Genomic DNA, 17,370 nt, shown 5'->3' on the forward strand with positions numbered 1-17,370 from the left:
TCCTGGAGACTCATAACATGAGGGGCCAGGTAGTGTGCAGGGCTGAAGGGCTGAGCTGGAGGACCTGTGTCCTTGGAGAGACTGGACCTCTGACATGCAGGTGAGTGACAGGCAGTGGGGGCCACAGAAGCTTGGACGAGAAGATAAAGATTTTCAAGTAGGAGAGTGAGAGAATTGGAGCTGTTTTAGATAGATGAGTCTGGCACAATCTACAGGAAATTAAAGTGGGGAGCGCCTTGAGATGGGGAATTCAGTTACAACCATCCACACTTGACCACTGGGGCCTTGAGCCAGAGCAAAGACAGAGGGAAGGAAAGGAAAGTAGGAAGGTTCTGGCCAACAGGTACGCTGGCCAGATGCAGGAGGTAAGATTTACCCACAGGCCGAGAGCGTAGCCACAGGTGGGGTCCGTGACTTGCCTGTATCAGTGAGGGCAGACCTTAGATCAAATCGTGTGCCCTCCAGTGAGTTACTCAATCCCTTTCCTCCTGTGTAGAAGGGAGGTTGTAGTTTCTACCTGAAAGGAAAGGCTGAGGATGCCATGAGATGATCAATGTACACAACACAAGGGAAATACCTAGAACAGTGCCTGGTGCTTATGAGGTACTCAAAGCACCTCTTTGAGTCCCCTCAAAGTCCCTTTCCCATCCTCTTTCCTGCCAGGTGCAATCCACAGGAAAATGACCCCTTCCAAAAAGCGAGGTCAAAGATGAGCACACGTCCTTCTACTCCACCATCTTGTGGCTTCCCTCATGGTTCAGTTGGTAAAGAATTCGCCTACTATGCGGGAGATCTGGGTTTGATCCCTGGGTGGGGAAGACCCCCTGGAGGAGGGCATGGCAACCCACTCCTGTATCCTTGCCTGGAGAATCCCCAGGGACAGAGGAGCCTGGGGGGGGCTACAGTCCACTGGGTCACAAAGAGTCAGACACGACTGAGCGACTTTCACTTTGCTTCACTTCACTTTAAAAGCTAGGTGATCCCCCAAAGAGGCCAGAGTCAGGGGGCAAGGATTCTGCATGGAATCAGAGCTCTCATCCATTGCTGACATGAAAGGTAAGTCTCGCTTGTCCACCATCACAAATTACTACCCTTTCCCTAAGATAAGCTGGGTCCCCAGGGACGCCTCCCTGAGCTCCCAGACCACCCACTCAAGACGATGTGGTGCCCTCTGGCCCTGTGAGTGTAGCAGGCCACTTCTCCCCTTCTTGTTCATCCTTTGGGTTCTCTCCTATGTCAATCAAAGTCTCTGGGAGCCTGAAGTCAGGATTCAGTGCTGGCGCCATGATGGTTCCTGGGTAAGGTGCTTCTTCCTACACCACTACAAGTCAACTTGAACTTTCAAAGTACTGGTTCAGGTGTCCTTGTTGGCTTAGAAACAAAGCTATCATGTGACAGGCAGCCTCTAAGGTGACCTTAATGACCCCTGCCTCCTTATCCATACCGTTGTGGAAGCCCCTCCCCTGAGTGGAGGCTGGACCATGTGACTGGCTTCTAATAACAGGATGCCACAAAAGTCATTTCTGAAGTTAGGTTTCAGAAAATCTGGCTATCATCATGCTCGCCGCCTCTTGTTGGCTCCCTCTCTCAGCTGCCGTGTTGTGTGAGTGGCCATCATGGGGAGGCCCACATGGCCAGGGGCCGAGGTCTCCAGTGAGGACCTGAGGCCTTGCACTGCCAAGTACATCATCGTAGAAGAGGATCCTCCCCGACTCCGGCCTTGAGCCTGGAGATGATGGATGCTCCAGACAACACTTTGATTACAGTCCTCTGAGGCAGAGGACTCAGCTAAGCCAGACCTGGATTCCTGCCCCACAGACTCTGTGAGATAATTTTTTTAAGCCTCTGTGTTGGGGTCATTTGTTACACAGCAGTCCATCATCAGTACATCAGCGCACCCTGGGGGCGGGATAGAAGGCATGGAGTGAGTGTGTGCGATGTGAGGAGTTGTTTTAGAAGTCACCGGGAATGCCTCTGTGAGAGACCAAAGCTGCGGGAGAAAGCACCATGACAGCACCAGGAAGCAAGTCCAGCGGCCACATTCACGGGAAGTCACTCGAGAACAAGTAGGAACTATACGCAGACCCCACCCCCCAATCAGAGCTTCCACTGGTGGATTCTAAGTCAATCTGGCTACCACTGCCTTCCCCATCCCTGGTCCTGTCCTGGCTTGGAGCCTCCACCAGGATCACCATCAAGATTCTATCCTCTTCCCGTCTAAAACGGATCAGCTGTGAGCCCAGCGGTGAGGGGACCATTGACAGCTAGGTGCCCCACCTCCCCCTCTTGCCTCCTGCCTCCTCCCTCTTCCTCTGGTACATCATGCCTTTCATCCTTTCCCATTTTTGTTGTCTTGGTTACATGGCCAGACTCCTGATACGCTGCTAGTTTTCATTTTAATGATATGTTCTTGTAAAGCACAATATTTTACTTCAATTGCATGTGTCACTGGATAAATTCCTCCAGCGTGCCTGGCATTTGAGCATCAGCTGACTGAGCACGCTCTATGATTTGGGGTGTTTCTGCAGCACTTTCTTTAATTTTAATGTCTGTGCTTTAATTTATGATCAGGATCATTCTACACAAATGTATATATATATACACACACACATATGATTTAAAAAAATGGCACACATGTATCAATAAATCTTGAATTGGCAAAGCTCATTTAAAATCTTCTCCTTAAGTCTTGTGCACTAGCAATGATCATCTGGAAAATAGAGTGACAAATGTTTCCAGGGTAGTATTTTCTGGGGATCTCAAAGTGTGTTTCAAGAGGTCACCAGGAGGAGAACAAGTCTAAGCCCCAGCTCTTGGGGTCCAACTGCCTTGAGAGGGGCTGTAGCAGATGCACCATTGAGAGGACACCACTCTATCCCCACTTGGGTAAGCACTGGTGACCACTTGGGATCCCCACGCAGAGACCTGCAGGACAGGGGGTGATCCTCAAGGCTGAGTAGTGGAAAGTAGGGAAGGAAAAGAAAATAGCACGAGTGGGAACACAAAAAGGCTGGCTGAGTGAGGGCTTGATATTGATCAGGAATATAAGATATGCCCAAGAGGATGGCTCAGATGGTAAGAATCCACATGCAATGCAGGAGAGCCGGGTTTGATCCCTAGGTCAGGAAGATCCCCTGGAGAAGGAAATGACAACCCACTCCAGTATTCTTGCCTGGATAATCCTATGGACAGTGGAATCTGGTGGGCTACAGTCCATGGGGTCAGAAAGAGTCGGACACAACTGAGCGACTAACACACACATACAAGAGGATACTACCCAGCTGAGCTGGTTGCCATGTCTCCTAGGTACAACGTGAACAAAAAGGCCTACAACCCAGCTGAGGAGACTAAAACAAGTTGGGAGGAGGACCACAAGAAGTGGACAGAAGGGCACGAGCAAGGTTGGTTTGAAGGCCAGTCCCAGGACCCCCAGGCTTGAATGACCAGCCATCTCTCTGTCCCTCCTTAGATGTGAAGTCAGGGAAAGGAGGGTCCCTGGAACATCTGTTACACTCGTCTGTCGGCAGCATCTCAGCCTCGGCAGCATCTCAGCCTCGGCAGCATCTCAGCCTCAGCAACCCCCTCACTCAACCCATAGGCTAAGATCTACATGAGCCCAATACTTGCAAAACCAGGGGTGGGACATGCAAAAACAGCAAGACAAAAATAACAACAATGCCCACAAAAAGCCAGCGACTTTGATGCACTTCTCTCATGATGGAAATTGTCTGGCATTGATTCTTCAATATATCTTTTTCCCTTCTGCTTGAGTGATGACCCACAAGCAAAGCGGCCGGCCTCTCTGGTTTGAAAAACTCCTAACAGAGGATAAGATGGTTGGATGGCATCACTGACTCAATGGGTGTGAGTTTAAGCAAACTCTGGGAGATGGTGAAGGACAGCGAAGCCAGCATGCTGCAGTCCATGAGGTCGCAAAGAGTCGGACATGACTGAGCGGCTGAACAAAGGGAACTGACCAAACCTTATATCCGGTACACGCAGGCTCTGCTCTGATCGCAGGGGAAACGAAGTTTCAACTGTATCTCCACTGTATCTCCACTGAATTTTGTGATGCCTCCAGCCATCTAGAGCGCTTTCCATGACATGAGTTTCTTTTAAGTCAACTTATTGTTATTATTATTTTTGTTATTATTATTATTGTTTTTATTTTGTTATTATTGTTGCTGTTGTTATTAGTTATTATCGATTGATTTATTGATAAATTTCCAGGTGAATATTGAAGAGTTCTCAGATACACTGAGGAAGTTGTAAGGCAGGGGCCGCACATCTCTGATCTGGTATTGCCCTGTGACTCGAGCCCTGCAGAAACACACACACACACACACACACACACACACAGCATCTGTTTCTGAGAGCTTAGGTTCATAATGACACAGCCTCAGGCGAGACTCCCTCCACCTCTACTAGCTGCCCTTCTGGATCTGTGTTCAGGGCCTATGGAACACAGGCAAATCAATGCCAAATAGGCTCAGATAGAAAAAGGCAAATACGTATGATCTCATTTATGTGTAGAATCTAAAAAATCTGATACAAATGAATTTATATATGAAACAGGCTCATAGACATAGAAAACAAATATATGGTTACCAAAGGGGAAAGAGAGGGTGGAATGGATTAGGAGTTTGGGGTTAACATATACACATTATTATATATGAAATAGATATAAAATAGGTTACCAACAGGGACTTACTGTATAGCACAGGGAACTCAATATTTCGTGATAACTTGCAAGGGAAAAGAATTTGAAAAAGAAAAGCTAGATAGGCATAACTGAACCATTTTACTGCATACCTGAAATGAACACAATATTATAAATCCACCATATGTCACTAAAAGTAAAAAAAAAATTCAAACAGGCTCAATAAAAAAAAATTAGGAAGACTGAATTAAGCTGCATGACAATTTCCAAGAAGAATGACTTTGTGTTGTCTATTCCTGTGACTTTCCGTGCTGACACACACCCACACAAGAGAGGCTGTGTGTGTGCGCACGCACACACACACACACACACACACCCTACTACAAGCCAACAGCAAGGCCAGCCAGGGTTCTGCTTACCCAACATCCTCCCAGCACTCTGCCCCTTGGTGTGTGCAGTTGAACCTAACAAAACACCCAGGAAAGATGCAATCACAAAATGAAAGGAGCAATCACACCTCAAGTGGAAGTTTATGATGTTCTGGTTCACAATGAACATTAGTCTCTCCCACTAATGTCAGGCAGTAATTCACTGCTGAACAGCAGCCATAAAATATGATCACTTAGTGGTAAAAATGCAAGTGACAGAGAAATCGGAGCTGGAATATTTAAGCAAAGAGATCTTGTCCGCTGAGGCAACACTGACCTCATTTCCCCAACTTGGGTCAAAGGTTTTCAGATTTATACGGACACCTTAAAGCAAATCGGAATGGTGCTGGCCTTAAGAGTTTAACCTGTAGTTGAAACTGTAACAGCCTGGAACTTATTCCTAAATTTCTAGGCACCTCCTGATGACTGGAGCATTTATGTGCCAACGCCAGCCATAACACACACACACACACATCAGAAAAAATAAAAGACATCCAAATTGGTACTCTCCTCACCTCCTTTCCCCCTGCCTCATGTGATGTGTGCACTAAAGGAGTAAAATTATGGTCATCAGAGACAAGGTTGCCAATGATGGGGACCCATACCTTTCAAACAAAATGGAAAGTCAGTAATTTTCAGGCAGCCCATGGATAGCTGCTACAGTCTAGCTCCTGAACTCCTGAAACTCACAGCAAACTCCCTTATTCTTAGCAAACCCCCTAACCCTCTCCCGCCCAGCCTTCCCACCTTGAGTCCCTTGTCATATTGCAAAGAACTCTGCAAGGCCCTTGATTCACGCGGGAGATTATTACAGGGCTCAGAGAAGCTGGCTCTGTAATTACGGCGGCCGTATGATTTCTATTATCCTGAGCCCCCAGTTTCAGTAGCTCACAAAACTTCCCTCTAAATCCTCCTGCAGCCCCACAGCTTTCCATGGCTGGGCCTCTGCCCAAAGAGTGAATGGGGTCCTGATAACCTCTGGGAAAAGCAGGACAGAGTTATGACAGTGGAAGGGGAGTGGTGCTCAGTGAGCCAGAGTGGTGGGAAATTCTATTGTTTAGAAAAAAATAAATAAATGGGCCAGTTTCGCTTTTTATTATTTCAAACAACAGACACGGCGGCCCAGCTTTCCTTTCCCTATTCAGACTGTCCCCCAGGGCCGGCTGAGTCTGCAGGAGTGTAGCTGGGCTTCAGCAAAACTATTAAAAAGGCCACGCTCTGAGCTCGTGGAGCAGAAAGTTTGGCTGCCCCCATGGCCTGGCTTTCCCCCAGGAGGGCCACTGGCTCATTCCCCCACACATGACTCTCTGGCCCTACTTCTTCTCAAATGTTTACGCTTCACCAGTCCCACTGCAGTTCTGGAAATTAAATGTAATGTCCCAAGTGACTGAAATAGAACCTCGCCCCCACCCCCTGCTCCAAAGTAAAAGATGAGAAATGCCAGTCCACAGTTTATAAAGCCCTAAAGCCCCCGGTCAAGTATGGCTGTCATGGCCAGCCTGGCTGACCTCGGGGGACACTTCAAGGCAAGGCTCTGCCCACAGCCTGCCCTACAAGGGATGTCTGTGTGCACTTGGCCTGTCCGGGGTCCTGGAGGTGTCCTCAGCCCCCACTCACAGAGATGGGCCTCGCTCTGACCCCCCCATCAGGGGACCAGCTTCCACAGGTGAGACAGTCAGCCCCCATCAGTCTGCGACCACCCTCTGACCAAGAGCACACATTTATTTGCAAGTCAACCGACTTAGGTTTACAATGCAGCCATGGCCAGGAAACATCTTTTTTCCCCCCAAGAGAAAATAACTTTCTGTTATGTGCAGTGAATTCTCAATATTTATATCACAGACACCATATACCCACCAGCTCAGACCATAGCAAAAAAAAAAGAAAAATTCTTCTATAGGGACTACTTGGTCTGGCAAGCAAGTAAAAAGATCCTCTGGCCCCTGGTAGGAAGTTAAGGGGGTGGGAACCTTCCAGAACATTGAAGAAGGTCACTTCTCCCTTCCACTGAGATGGCCTTAGTAGAGACAAGACCTAAAGCACTCGCAGGTCCTTCACTTACTTATTTACCCTCAACAGTGCTTATTTAGCCATCAGAGCAAGCAAAGCAGGTCAACAGACATTTCACTGTGTGATTTGTATATAGGAATGACTTTGGTATTTAGAATCCACTTTGCCAGCAAATCGAACTCGTTGAATCCTCATGAAGAATGAAGTCACCTGAGCAACCAACAGAAGCATCTTTTCCTGAAGTCCCTGCTGTAAAGCTTGTGGACTTCCCCCCTCTTGGCTTACACGGAGGTTTATCAGACACAATTTCAGCAAGTTTGGTTATCTGATTTCCCAGCTCACTGAAAGCTGGAAGCCGCAGCTCAGGGAGGAGGAAGGGTGCTGATGTGAACCAGGACTCCTGGCAGCATCTAGAAGTGATGAGTGACAAGGTGCCCTAGAGGAAGAGCCGGGAAGGCTACGACGATCAGACACAACATGCCTGCACTTCCCAGCATCCTCCCTGGGTGTCCATGAGCCCAGTCCACCACATGAGCAGTTATCACAACAAGAAGGCCAAGGCAGCAAGAAAATATTCAGTTGTGTTTAACACAGTCTTCGCAGAAAGGCAGGTGACTAGGAAATATCATTCTTCAAGCTGTAAGGACAACGGTTAAATTAATCTGTTCACTTGACATAGAAGGCGGCACACTGCAATGAGGAGGCTGATCCCAACGTGTGGTGGGTTGCCTGCATCACCCTTGCCGCGTGCTATGGCACTTCACCAACATACGCTTTCTCTTCCAGCCGCTAGCCATGTAACTGCTCCATCCGCAACCCACACACACTCTGCTCCCTGCCTCTCCCCCTCCACACTCTCCCCCTCCAGCCCCACCACCTGTTCCACAAAGATGCACAATCTGAAGAGAGAAAAACAATGGCTGGAATGGGCTATCACACCATAGGACAGGATAACAGGTACAATCTCCAGATTTGCAGACAGCATTTCCCCTTGACCATCAAGCTCATAGCCACAAACACAGCAAAGAGAAAAGTAGGCATCAAAACTCGGTCTCAGATAAGGCACTGCCACTTCATCCATCTGAACCACACGGTGTCCAGAAAATTCCAAGGGAAGCCTAATTAAAACAAGCAGGATCTCCGCAAGGCATCATCAGTATTTCCCAAGAGAAAGACTCAAGTATGATTATCGGCCAACAGAAAACGGAACCTACTGCCTTGAGTTTTAGAAAGGCTTTTGATCCCAGCAAGAAGGGCACTCTGGGGGACCAGTGCCAACCCACTAAGATGAGAGCCCAAGCCGAGGCAGGTGACACAGTAGTTCTGCAGTAGATGGGGACGTGAAACACGGCAGATGGGCCAAGGTCACCCAGTACCGCTGAAGCCAGCAAGCTTCTGGAGAACGAGGAGGAAAGTTCATGTCCCCAGATCACGTGGTTCCACTCCACCTGAAGGCATTTCTGTGCTCCCACAGCATCCATGGTTTCCTCATCCCACGATCTGACTCTTAGCCCTGATAGCAATTCCAGTGGGTACCATATATTTTCCTCCATCTGTTCCCTGAATGGATTCCAGATGGATGCACCAGCCAGAAGAGCTGAAGAGGGAGGAACAGGCACATCCCTTGCCCCTGTCCATCCTCCCCAACAACCCACGCCTAATAAAGGTCTTGCCTTTGGGCATAAGCCCAAGTTGGACAGAGCACACCATTTATACTAGGAGCCTAGAGACACACACTTCTCTGGAGCACACCAGCCCACGGAAGAGGTGGATCCACACACTCACCCAGTGTGAGTCCCACAACAACGCTCCATATGAAGGCAGAGAAGGGACAAGAATACCACCATCGACCTCAAAACAGCAAGACAATTCCTTAGTGCAAACCTGTATCACTCGCCAACCAGGCCCAGGGTAGTCAGAGAACGCAAGCCAACATTCGTCCCGCTGGGGACAGGCTGTCCACACAATCACCGACACGACTACCCCTTGTCCTACCTTCTTCAGCTTGCCACTTTTGGTGCCCACAAAGGCCAGAGAGTGATTCTTGTAGACATAAGCGATGACAGAAGTCAAGCGGTCCCTGTCCTCCGTGAAGACGGGGATGCCACGCACCATCTCCGACACGCCCAGGGGGGCGTTCATATCCAGGCCACAGAAGTTGTCATCGATGGTTAAGAGCTGAAAAGGAAGAGGGAGAAGAATTAGAAGCCAGCAGCTGGGCAACTCGAGGAGGCACTGAGTCAGCGAACTCTGGAGCTAGGAGAATCCTTAGAGATGAATCACCTGGTATAAATGCCTGCTTTATCACATGAAAAACTCAGCTCTGGAGAAACCAGGTAGCCTGTCAACAGTCATCTAGGCAGGTTGCAGGACCACAGCAGAAAGCAACAGATCCCTGGAATCTTCTTTCTAACACACTCTGCAGCCTCTCTGCCCCACCTCCAACCGCTCCAGGTACCATCTTGACAGCCCATCACCACCACAACTTGGGAAAGCACTGGGCCACTACTCACGAGCATGGGACCCAGATATCCCTGATGGGGAGTGAGTGGGGCAAGGTCTCCATATCTACACACTTACTGTTGAGCAGGCACACAGATCAGGATACAAAGGCTCAGAACAGAGAAACAGGAATGTTAATACATGTATGCCAACACCACGGCAGAGACGTGTACGGACAATTGGTTGGGGAGAGGAGGAATGGGAGGAGTGGAAAGTTTGTGGATGAATTCAGTCGGGCCACAGGTGCCTCCCCTACGTCCCATCCCAGGCTCCTTCTTCTTTTACAGCATAGTGAAGAAGGGCAGCCCTGACCCTGTCATACTCTCACCAGCGTTTCCCAAAATGCCTTCCGTGGAACACAGGTCCCACAAGATTTTCTACCATAAACGGGTTCCTTGGGCAAATGATTTGGGGCAATGTCCTGAAACCCAGTACATTCTAACATCATGCAAGATATTCCTAATTGTTACAAAAAAGGTGTGAAAAGTCTTGCTAGGAAGAAATAGGTTTAAAATTCTCTCAGCATTTTTCCCAAACAATTTATTTCCTAAACCATTTCTTCACAGGAACACCTCTTAGCATCCGTTAAAGAGGACATTCCCGGGATTCCCATGTACCCTGTGGGACACAGGGACCCAACTCTGGCTTCTGATTCTGGGGCAATTTCAGGAGTCAGGAACCAACAAGTAAAGCCATTTCCACACCCTACTCTCCCCGCAGTGTTTTAGCTGAGTCTCTCCCTGGTTTATTCCAGCCTCCCAGATCCCCATGTAAGCAGCGGGTCACAGCTAGGGAGTTCTCCTAGGGATTGGTGAAGACCTGGACAGTGGCTGCTGAGGGGCCCCCCACTGAGCAGCTTGGGGGTTGGCACAAACCTCCCTAAGGCTCTAAGATCCTACAATGGATTTCCCCCTTTTTCTCAGAAGAACTGTCTCTCCTAAGAGTCATTCCATCTCTCTGTGCTTTGATTTTCCACTCTATAAAGATGAAGGAAACAACCTCCGCTTTTTGATGGGCGTCCATAAAGCCTATAGCACTCATGCCTGTAAACGCCTTTGGACTTTTCAGAGAAAGCTGGGGAATAAAATACAAGGTGTCATTTTTTAAAGGCTCCAGTCCAGCCAAAGGAAGAGGCTTCTGGTGAACCAGCAAGCAGGCTCTTGCCAGCAGAGCCACGTCAAAGTGGCCAACTCTGAGCTTTCCAGGGATACAGGGGCCCTCAGCTCTCTCCCAGCAGTGGGGGGCGGGGGTGACAGGCAATATCTGTGTGCAGAGCATCTCGACCTCCCTCTTATCATGGTGGGGGCAGCCAGGGCAGGGAGGGAGCATGACAGCCACGTGCAGAGCAGACATCCACCCCACATCCTGCCTTTGGTCTCTCTCGCATTGTCTAATCCAACAGCCCAGACCAAACACAACCCCTACCTCGCTTAGTCATGTCCGACTCTTTGCGACCCCATGGACTGTAGCCCACCAGGCTTCTCTGTCCATAGCAAGAACACTGGAGTGGGTTGCCATTCCCTTCTCCAGGGGATCTTCCTGACCCAGGGATCAAACCCAGGTCTCCTGTATCACAGGTGGATTCTTACTGTCTGAGCCACCAGAGAAGCCTCTATTACCTCCACTCCCTCCAAAATCAACTACAGGAGTCAAAGGTAGGAGGACACTCTCAAGGTCTAGTCTGACCTTTATGGTTCTTTCCTAAAATGAGGAACTGGGGATGGGAGAGACAGCTAGGGTGGAGAGTAGAAGAGATGGAGAGGAAACAGGAAGGGAAAAAGCCCAGATAAAGGACAGACAATGTCTTCTCCCTGGTGGACGTAACCATAGTGACTGCCAAGCATTCAGAGGGCAGCTTAGGGATCTTCATGGCCTTGCACATTCCTGCCTCTGGTCCTGTCCTCACCCTGGACTTTCTCAGCCCTAAACCGTGCTGCCAGGATGTCTGCCATTAGCCAAAAGACCTCACCCACTACTACCATTTTGCATGTAGATAAGGCTGAAGGACTGTCCATTCTCCACAAGGGGAAACTGAGGCAGGGAACAAGGCCGTCCATGTTTCCCACCGCACCTGGTACAAACACACACCGCCTTGACCTGACAAGACTCAGGTTGTTCAGCCCCCAGGACTGCAATTCTGAGTTTTAAGTTACCAGATACCTTTCTTCTTCACTGGGCAGAACACGAGATGAAGACCAACCACCTACAAAAACAAAAGTGTGCATTCAGCCAATGGCTGCATTAAATCCTTGCTCAGAGGCAGAAAGTCAGGGACCCACAAGTGTTTAACACGGCGGCATCTGGCACCACAAAAGGCCTGGTGAGGAATGTTTTCATGGGCGGTGGGGCGGGTAGTGAGAACACCTCAGCCTGGTGTCCTGGCAGCCAGGACTCCACCGGTTTCAGCTCAGGTTGGCTCCCTGTGAGACCCACACAGGAGGCAGATCTGGGGCTCCTCACCTAAACCTGCAGGTACGTCCCCAAATTCCTGACCTCAAGGTATTGTCATCAGGCTCAAATGAAGCAAAGGCCACAAGTGGGGCTCCTACCGTGGCCCTAGGATTCCGGAGACAATGATAGCTTCCCACGCAGACTCCCCTGTGTCTTGATTTCTCCCTCTGAGTGGGACAGGTGAAAAAGGGTGATGGAGACCCTGGAGCAGGAGCAGCCTGGGTGTGCGTGGATGGTGAGGTCCCCAACTGTGGCACAGGGTGGGGGCCGGGTCTTAATCTTCGCTTCCTCCAGCTAGGGTTGATAAGAGAAGGATTTTTAACAGTGAAGGAGTGGGAGAAAACACAAGACTTGGGTTCACACGGTAGCTGAGCAGCTTCCCCAGCATACACCTTGGCACAGCCTCCTCCTGCTCTCTGGGCCTACCATTCCTTGACAGTAAAATAGCAAGTCAGGCTCATCCTGAGACCAAGGTGACACAACAGGTGTGAAGGCACTGGCTAAACTGGAGAGCCCTTCAAGGTATAGTGTTTCTTCGGGTTCATTTTTCTGATGGAAATCCTGCTTAGAACAGCCTTGGGTGGTGGTGGGGGGGTGAGGGTGCAGCAGGGAGGGGCCCTTGCATGCCCCCGGCCAGAGCATAGCTCTCTGAGGACACCACCCTCAGAGTCTGAGCCAAAGCATGAGAGTAATTGCAGCATGGGAGGAGAGGAGAGCAGAGGGAGGGTCCCGCAGGGCCTGCAGACCCTGGGGGGCTGGGGTGTTAGGGAGCAGATGCCAGGGCCCCTGGAAGGGAAGCCTACTTGGTGAACACCTTCGACAAGCGAAGGCTGGAGCGGATTCCTGAGCACACTGGGCAACAGGAGAGGAGAGTGTGTGCGCTCCTCCAGCCCTGGCCAAGCCCTCCCCTGGGCCCCATTAACAGCAAGATTAGAGCTGGAGCCAGAGGAGCCAGGAAGGGGCTGGACTCCGTGGTAATCAGGAGCCAGGCACGCCTGTAGGCCCTCTCCCCTGCCATTCCACAAATACCCACAAATGAGCTCTGGCCACCTCTCCAGCTTTTACTCATTAGACAGCAGCTTCATTCTTACTAAGGAAAGAGATTAGGGTCTGCTGCATGAGAATGTATGTAGTGGGCACCCCTGTGAAAAGACCCGGAAGCCTCGGACAGGGCCATAGCCTCTGGGATCCCTTCTGGCCCATTATGAAGATACCAGATCTGCTTTCCACAGATGTCCTCATGGGGTGCCTGACTTGTAAAGTGAGACTGGTGATTCACTGGATTCCAGAGGCTGGCCATGAGCTCAAGGATGGCACCGTGTTTCAGGCATGTTTGTACCCTTAGCTCTCTTCCTGGTTCATAATAGGTTAAGACATATATATTAAATGGAAAATGCATGGATGAATTGATGGGTGACGAAATAAAGACCTGAGTCTCAAAATAGCTAACACTATTTTGGAACTAGAGACAGAAAGCCAAGGTTTGAATCCCAGCTCCACCACTTAATGCTGTGTGACCTTGGGCAAGTTATTTAACTTCTCTGTGCCCCAGGTTTTCATGGGTAGTATAGAGATAATAATAATAATAGCAGCATATACTTCCCAGTGCTGTGGAGAGGATTCAATGACTAATTCGTGTAGAACAATGTCTGGCCCTTAGTAAGTGCTAAGAGAGTGTTGGGCTTCCCAGGTGACTCAGTGGTAAAGAATCCACCTGCCAGTGCAAGAGACCTGAATTCGATTCCCGGGTTGAGAAGATCCCCTGGAGAAGGAAATGGCAACCCACTCCAGTATTCTTGCCTGAGAAACCCCATGGACAGAGGGGCCTGGTGGGCTTCAGCCTGTGGGGTCTTAAAAGTGTGGGATACAACTCAGCAACTAAACAGCAACAATGAACAAGAGAGTGGTTAGCTCTAGTTACTGTAGGTTATCCTTGTGTGTGTGTGAAAGTCGCTCAGTCGTGTCCGACTCTCTGTGACCCCATGGACTATACAGTTCTTGGAATTCTCCAAGCCAGAATACTGAAGTAGGTAGCCTTTCCCTTCTCCAGGGGATCTTCCCAACCCAGGGATTGAATCCAGGTCATCCACAGACAATTCAAATAACTTTTGTGAGTCTTAGAATCTTTGGGGAAATTCATGATACCTGTCTCAGAGAGTGTGATCAAGATTAAAGGCACTAAGGTTATCAAGATGAAAGAGCAAAGGTGGTTCTTCCTAAAGATCTATCGGGCCAATGAGGCTGAATAAGGGAGACAGTCTGAGGTCCAGAAGAGTTAGGGCTGGGTGTGTCTGTTAGTCCCTCAGTCACGCCCGACTCTTTGAGATCTGAGAGAATCTTGCCTGGAGAATCCCATGGACTACAGCCTGCCAGGCTCCTCTGTCCATGGAATTCTCCAGGCAAGAATACTGGAGTGGGGTGCCATTCCCTTCTCCAGGGGATCTTCCCAACCCAGGGATCAAACCAGGGTCTCCTGTATTGCAGGCAGATTCTTTACTGTCTGAGCCACCAAGGAAGCCCTGGTTAGAGTTAGGGCCGCTCCTTAGAAATGCAAATTCTGGTCACCCCCACCCCAGATCTACTGGATCAGGAACTCTGGAGCTGGGACTCAGAGATGTGTATCGTAACCCCTTCCCAGATGATTTAGTAAGAAGCACCATCCCAGGTCACCACGGGGATCTCTTCCTGGCTGAGGGTGCCACAGACGAGGCCCAGGAGAAAACGCCACGTGACAAGCATAACCACCAGAGTAGGACCCACTAGACCTGGACGCAGAGGGGCCCCGTGGCAGCCTCCCCGAGCCGAGCAGCAGTGGTGGAGGTGGTGTGGGGAGCCAGAGCTGACACTCCGAATTACAATCTAATAGCTTACTGCGCTTACCTCGCACTCAGCGGCAAAGGTTACCGTGCAATTACGTGTCGCTACATACAAATGACAGCGCAGTTACGGTTACTTTACCAATTACAGGGAAATTGCTCCCACTCTGCAGAGAGACTGGCACTCTGAAAAGCTCTATCATCTCCACAGAAAGGGGATTTTAAGTGCTGCCAGCATCCTTCCTGCTCAGTCTCCCCAGGCTGCAGGGCAGAGCTGCAGAGCAGCCACCCAAGGACCCCAGCGGGTTCTGGTGGTCTCTGCAGAGACCCTCTGAGAAGGGCTGAAGAAGGAGTAGATCTGGGAGACAGTGGGCATCACCCTCATAACCTGGGCCAATCCATCCTGAAGACCTCTGGTGATGAGGCCTTGGGTGGGGACCTGATTCTGAAATCACTCTTCATCCTGGCTAGTATGGTCCCCGGCCTGGTTCCAGATGCATCCCTCTTGCCGGTAGAGCTGTTTTAGCCCCGCCCTTAGTCACCCCACCTTTGCAGAAACCCCAGATCGAGTCCTTATTATGGAACGATCAGAACTAGACCAGAGCTCAGTGGTCCAAAAGCAGTCCTAATGAGATGAAGGTCACCAGGTCCATGCCCTTGTGGGCCAATTAGCTCAGCTCTGGGACCTGGTCTTTTCCATAGACATAGGCTGCCCCGTTCACCCCAGTCGTCCACTGTTTACAAATATCCCAGACTGATCCAAAGAGGGCTGACCAGGTAAGCCTGCGGGGCTGGGCGAATCCTCCGCCTGGGGATACAGCTGCCAACTGCTCTGAGCTGGCAGCCACATCACATCTCTGAACCCAGGAAGGAAAAATACAAAGTCAGACCTGGTCCTCCCATTGCTCATAGTAGCTCCCAGCCCAGCAGAGAGAGGAATCCTTCCATCTGGGAACAAACCCATTCTACAGGTCTCTCTGAAGGCAAAAATAGCATCCAGCCTCAAGCCGCCTAGTCCTAAGCACCCCGCACTCACCCCCAAAGCTAGGAGGCTGGACCATTATGGGGAAGAAGGCATCAGAGACCTTCCCAAGCTCACCCACTGTGAGGCCTTCAGTTGGGCCTTTTTCCATCCAACTTTTGGTCTCTTAGGCTACCGGAACTCTCCACTTCCATTAGAGGACACTGAGGCACTAAATGAAGACAACAGTATTTACTGCTCCTCATAACTTTCCGTGCTCCTTGGAAGAAAAGTTGTGACCAACCTAGACAGCATATTAAAAAGCAGAGACATTACTTTGTCAACAAAGGTCCGTCTAGTCAAGGCTATGGTTTTTCCAGTAGTCATGTATGGATGTGAGAGTTGGACTATAAAGAAAGCTGAGCATTGAAGAATTGATGCTTTTGAACTGTGGTGCTGGAGAAGACTCGTGACAGTCCCTTGAACTACAAGGAGATCCAACCAGTCCATTCTGAAGGAGATCAGTCCTGGGTGTTCACTGGAGGGCCTGATGTTGAAGCTGAAACTCCAATACTTTGTCCACCTGATGCGAAGAGCTGACTCATTTGAAATGCTGAGAAAGATTGAGGGCAGGAGGAGAAGGGGACAACAGAGGATGAAATGGTTGGATGGCATCACCGACTCAATGGACATGAGTTTGGGTGAACCCCGGGAGTTGGTGATGGACAGGGAGGCCTGGCGTGCTGCAGTTCATGGGGTTGCAAAGAGTTGGACACGACTGAGCGACTGAACTGAATTGAACTGAACTGACTGATTACTTTGCTTAAGAATGTTTAGGAGGATCTACTAGGCCAAGCAGCAGATAAGGACCTACCGATAGAAAGACAGCTTGGAGGACCTGCAGACCCGGTCCATGACTAGACACGGCCATATATACCCAACTCCAGTTGCCACTGGGGCTGGAGGGACAGAGGGTGGGACCATGACTGCTGAGGGGGGCAGTAAGGTTTCAAGGAAGAGGCAACACTGGGGGTCAATTGTGGGTTCTCCATCCAGGACAGGGCATGGCCATGCTTTCACACATTGTGCAATTTCAGAGGAGAATGACCCCAGAGCTTACAACTGAACAGCCCCATTTTACAGAGGAGAAAAACGGAGGCTTAGAGAGTGAACTGACCCCTCGTGTTCTATCAAGTTACTGAGAAATAGATACCAGAACCCCAAATTCCCAGTCCGGAGGGAAAAAAGTGGTATTACATAGAGGCTTCATCTAGGGTGCTGTAGGGTGGCCCCAAAGGGACCAGGATCAGGGAACTGGTCTCTCAATATGCCAAGATGAGAGAGGCTGCTGGAGGGACAGGCCTGACTTCTTTTGCTACCATCCAGGAAAAGCCTTCTGCCCTTCTGTGATCTCTGGGAGAAACTAAACCTCCTGTCTGGAGGAGGCCCTTGGCCAATCATCAGAGTGGGCTTCCTCCTTTCCTGGGCCAACCTGTCCCTAAGGAGAGGGAAAGCTGAAGTTTAGAAAAGAAACACAAGTTA

The 17,370-nt window shown here is 49.9% G+C and overlaps 1 protein-coding gene across 1 annotated transcript in view; it reads right to left on the reverse strand.

The window, feature by feature from the left end:
• The window catches only part of PLXNA4 (plexin A4), a 492,275-nt gene that overhangs the window by 382,624 nt on the left and 92,281 nt on the right, over window positions 1-17,370 (reverse strand). The window contains exon 3 of the mRNA XM_055421287.2: window positions 9,094-9,276. Within this exon, the coding sequence (XP_055277262.2) occupies window positions 9,094-9,276 (183 nt within the window). The remainder of the gene's footprint in view (window positions 1-9,093; window positions 9,277-17,370) is intronic.

The sequence above is a fragment of the Moschus berezovskii genome, chromosome 3 (genome assembly GCF_049115385.1).
Source record: "Moschus berezovskii isolate FMDL1 chromosome 3, NW_MosBer_1.0, whole genome shotgun sequence".
NCBI lineage: Eukaryota > Metazoa > Chordata > Mammalia > Artiodactyla > Moschidae > Moschus > Moschus berezovskii.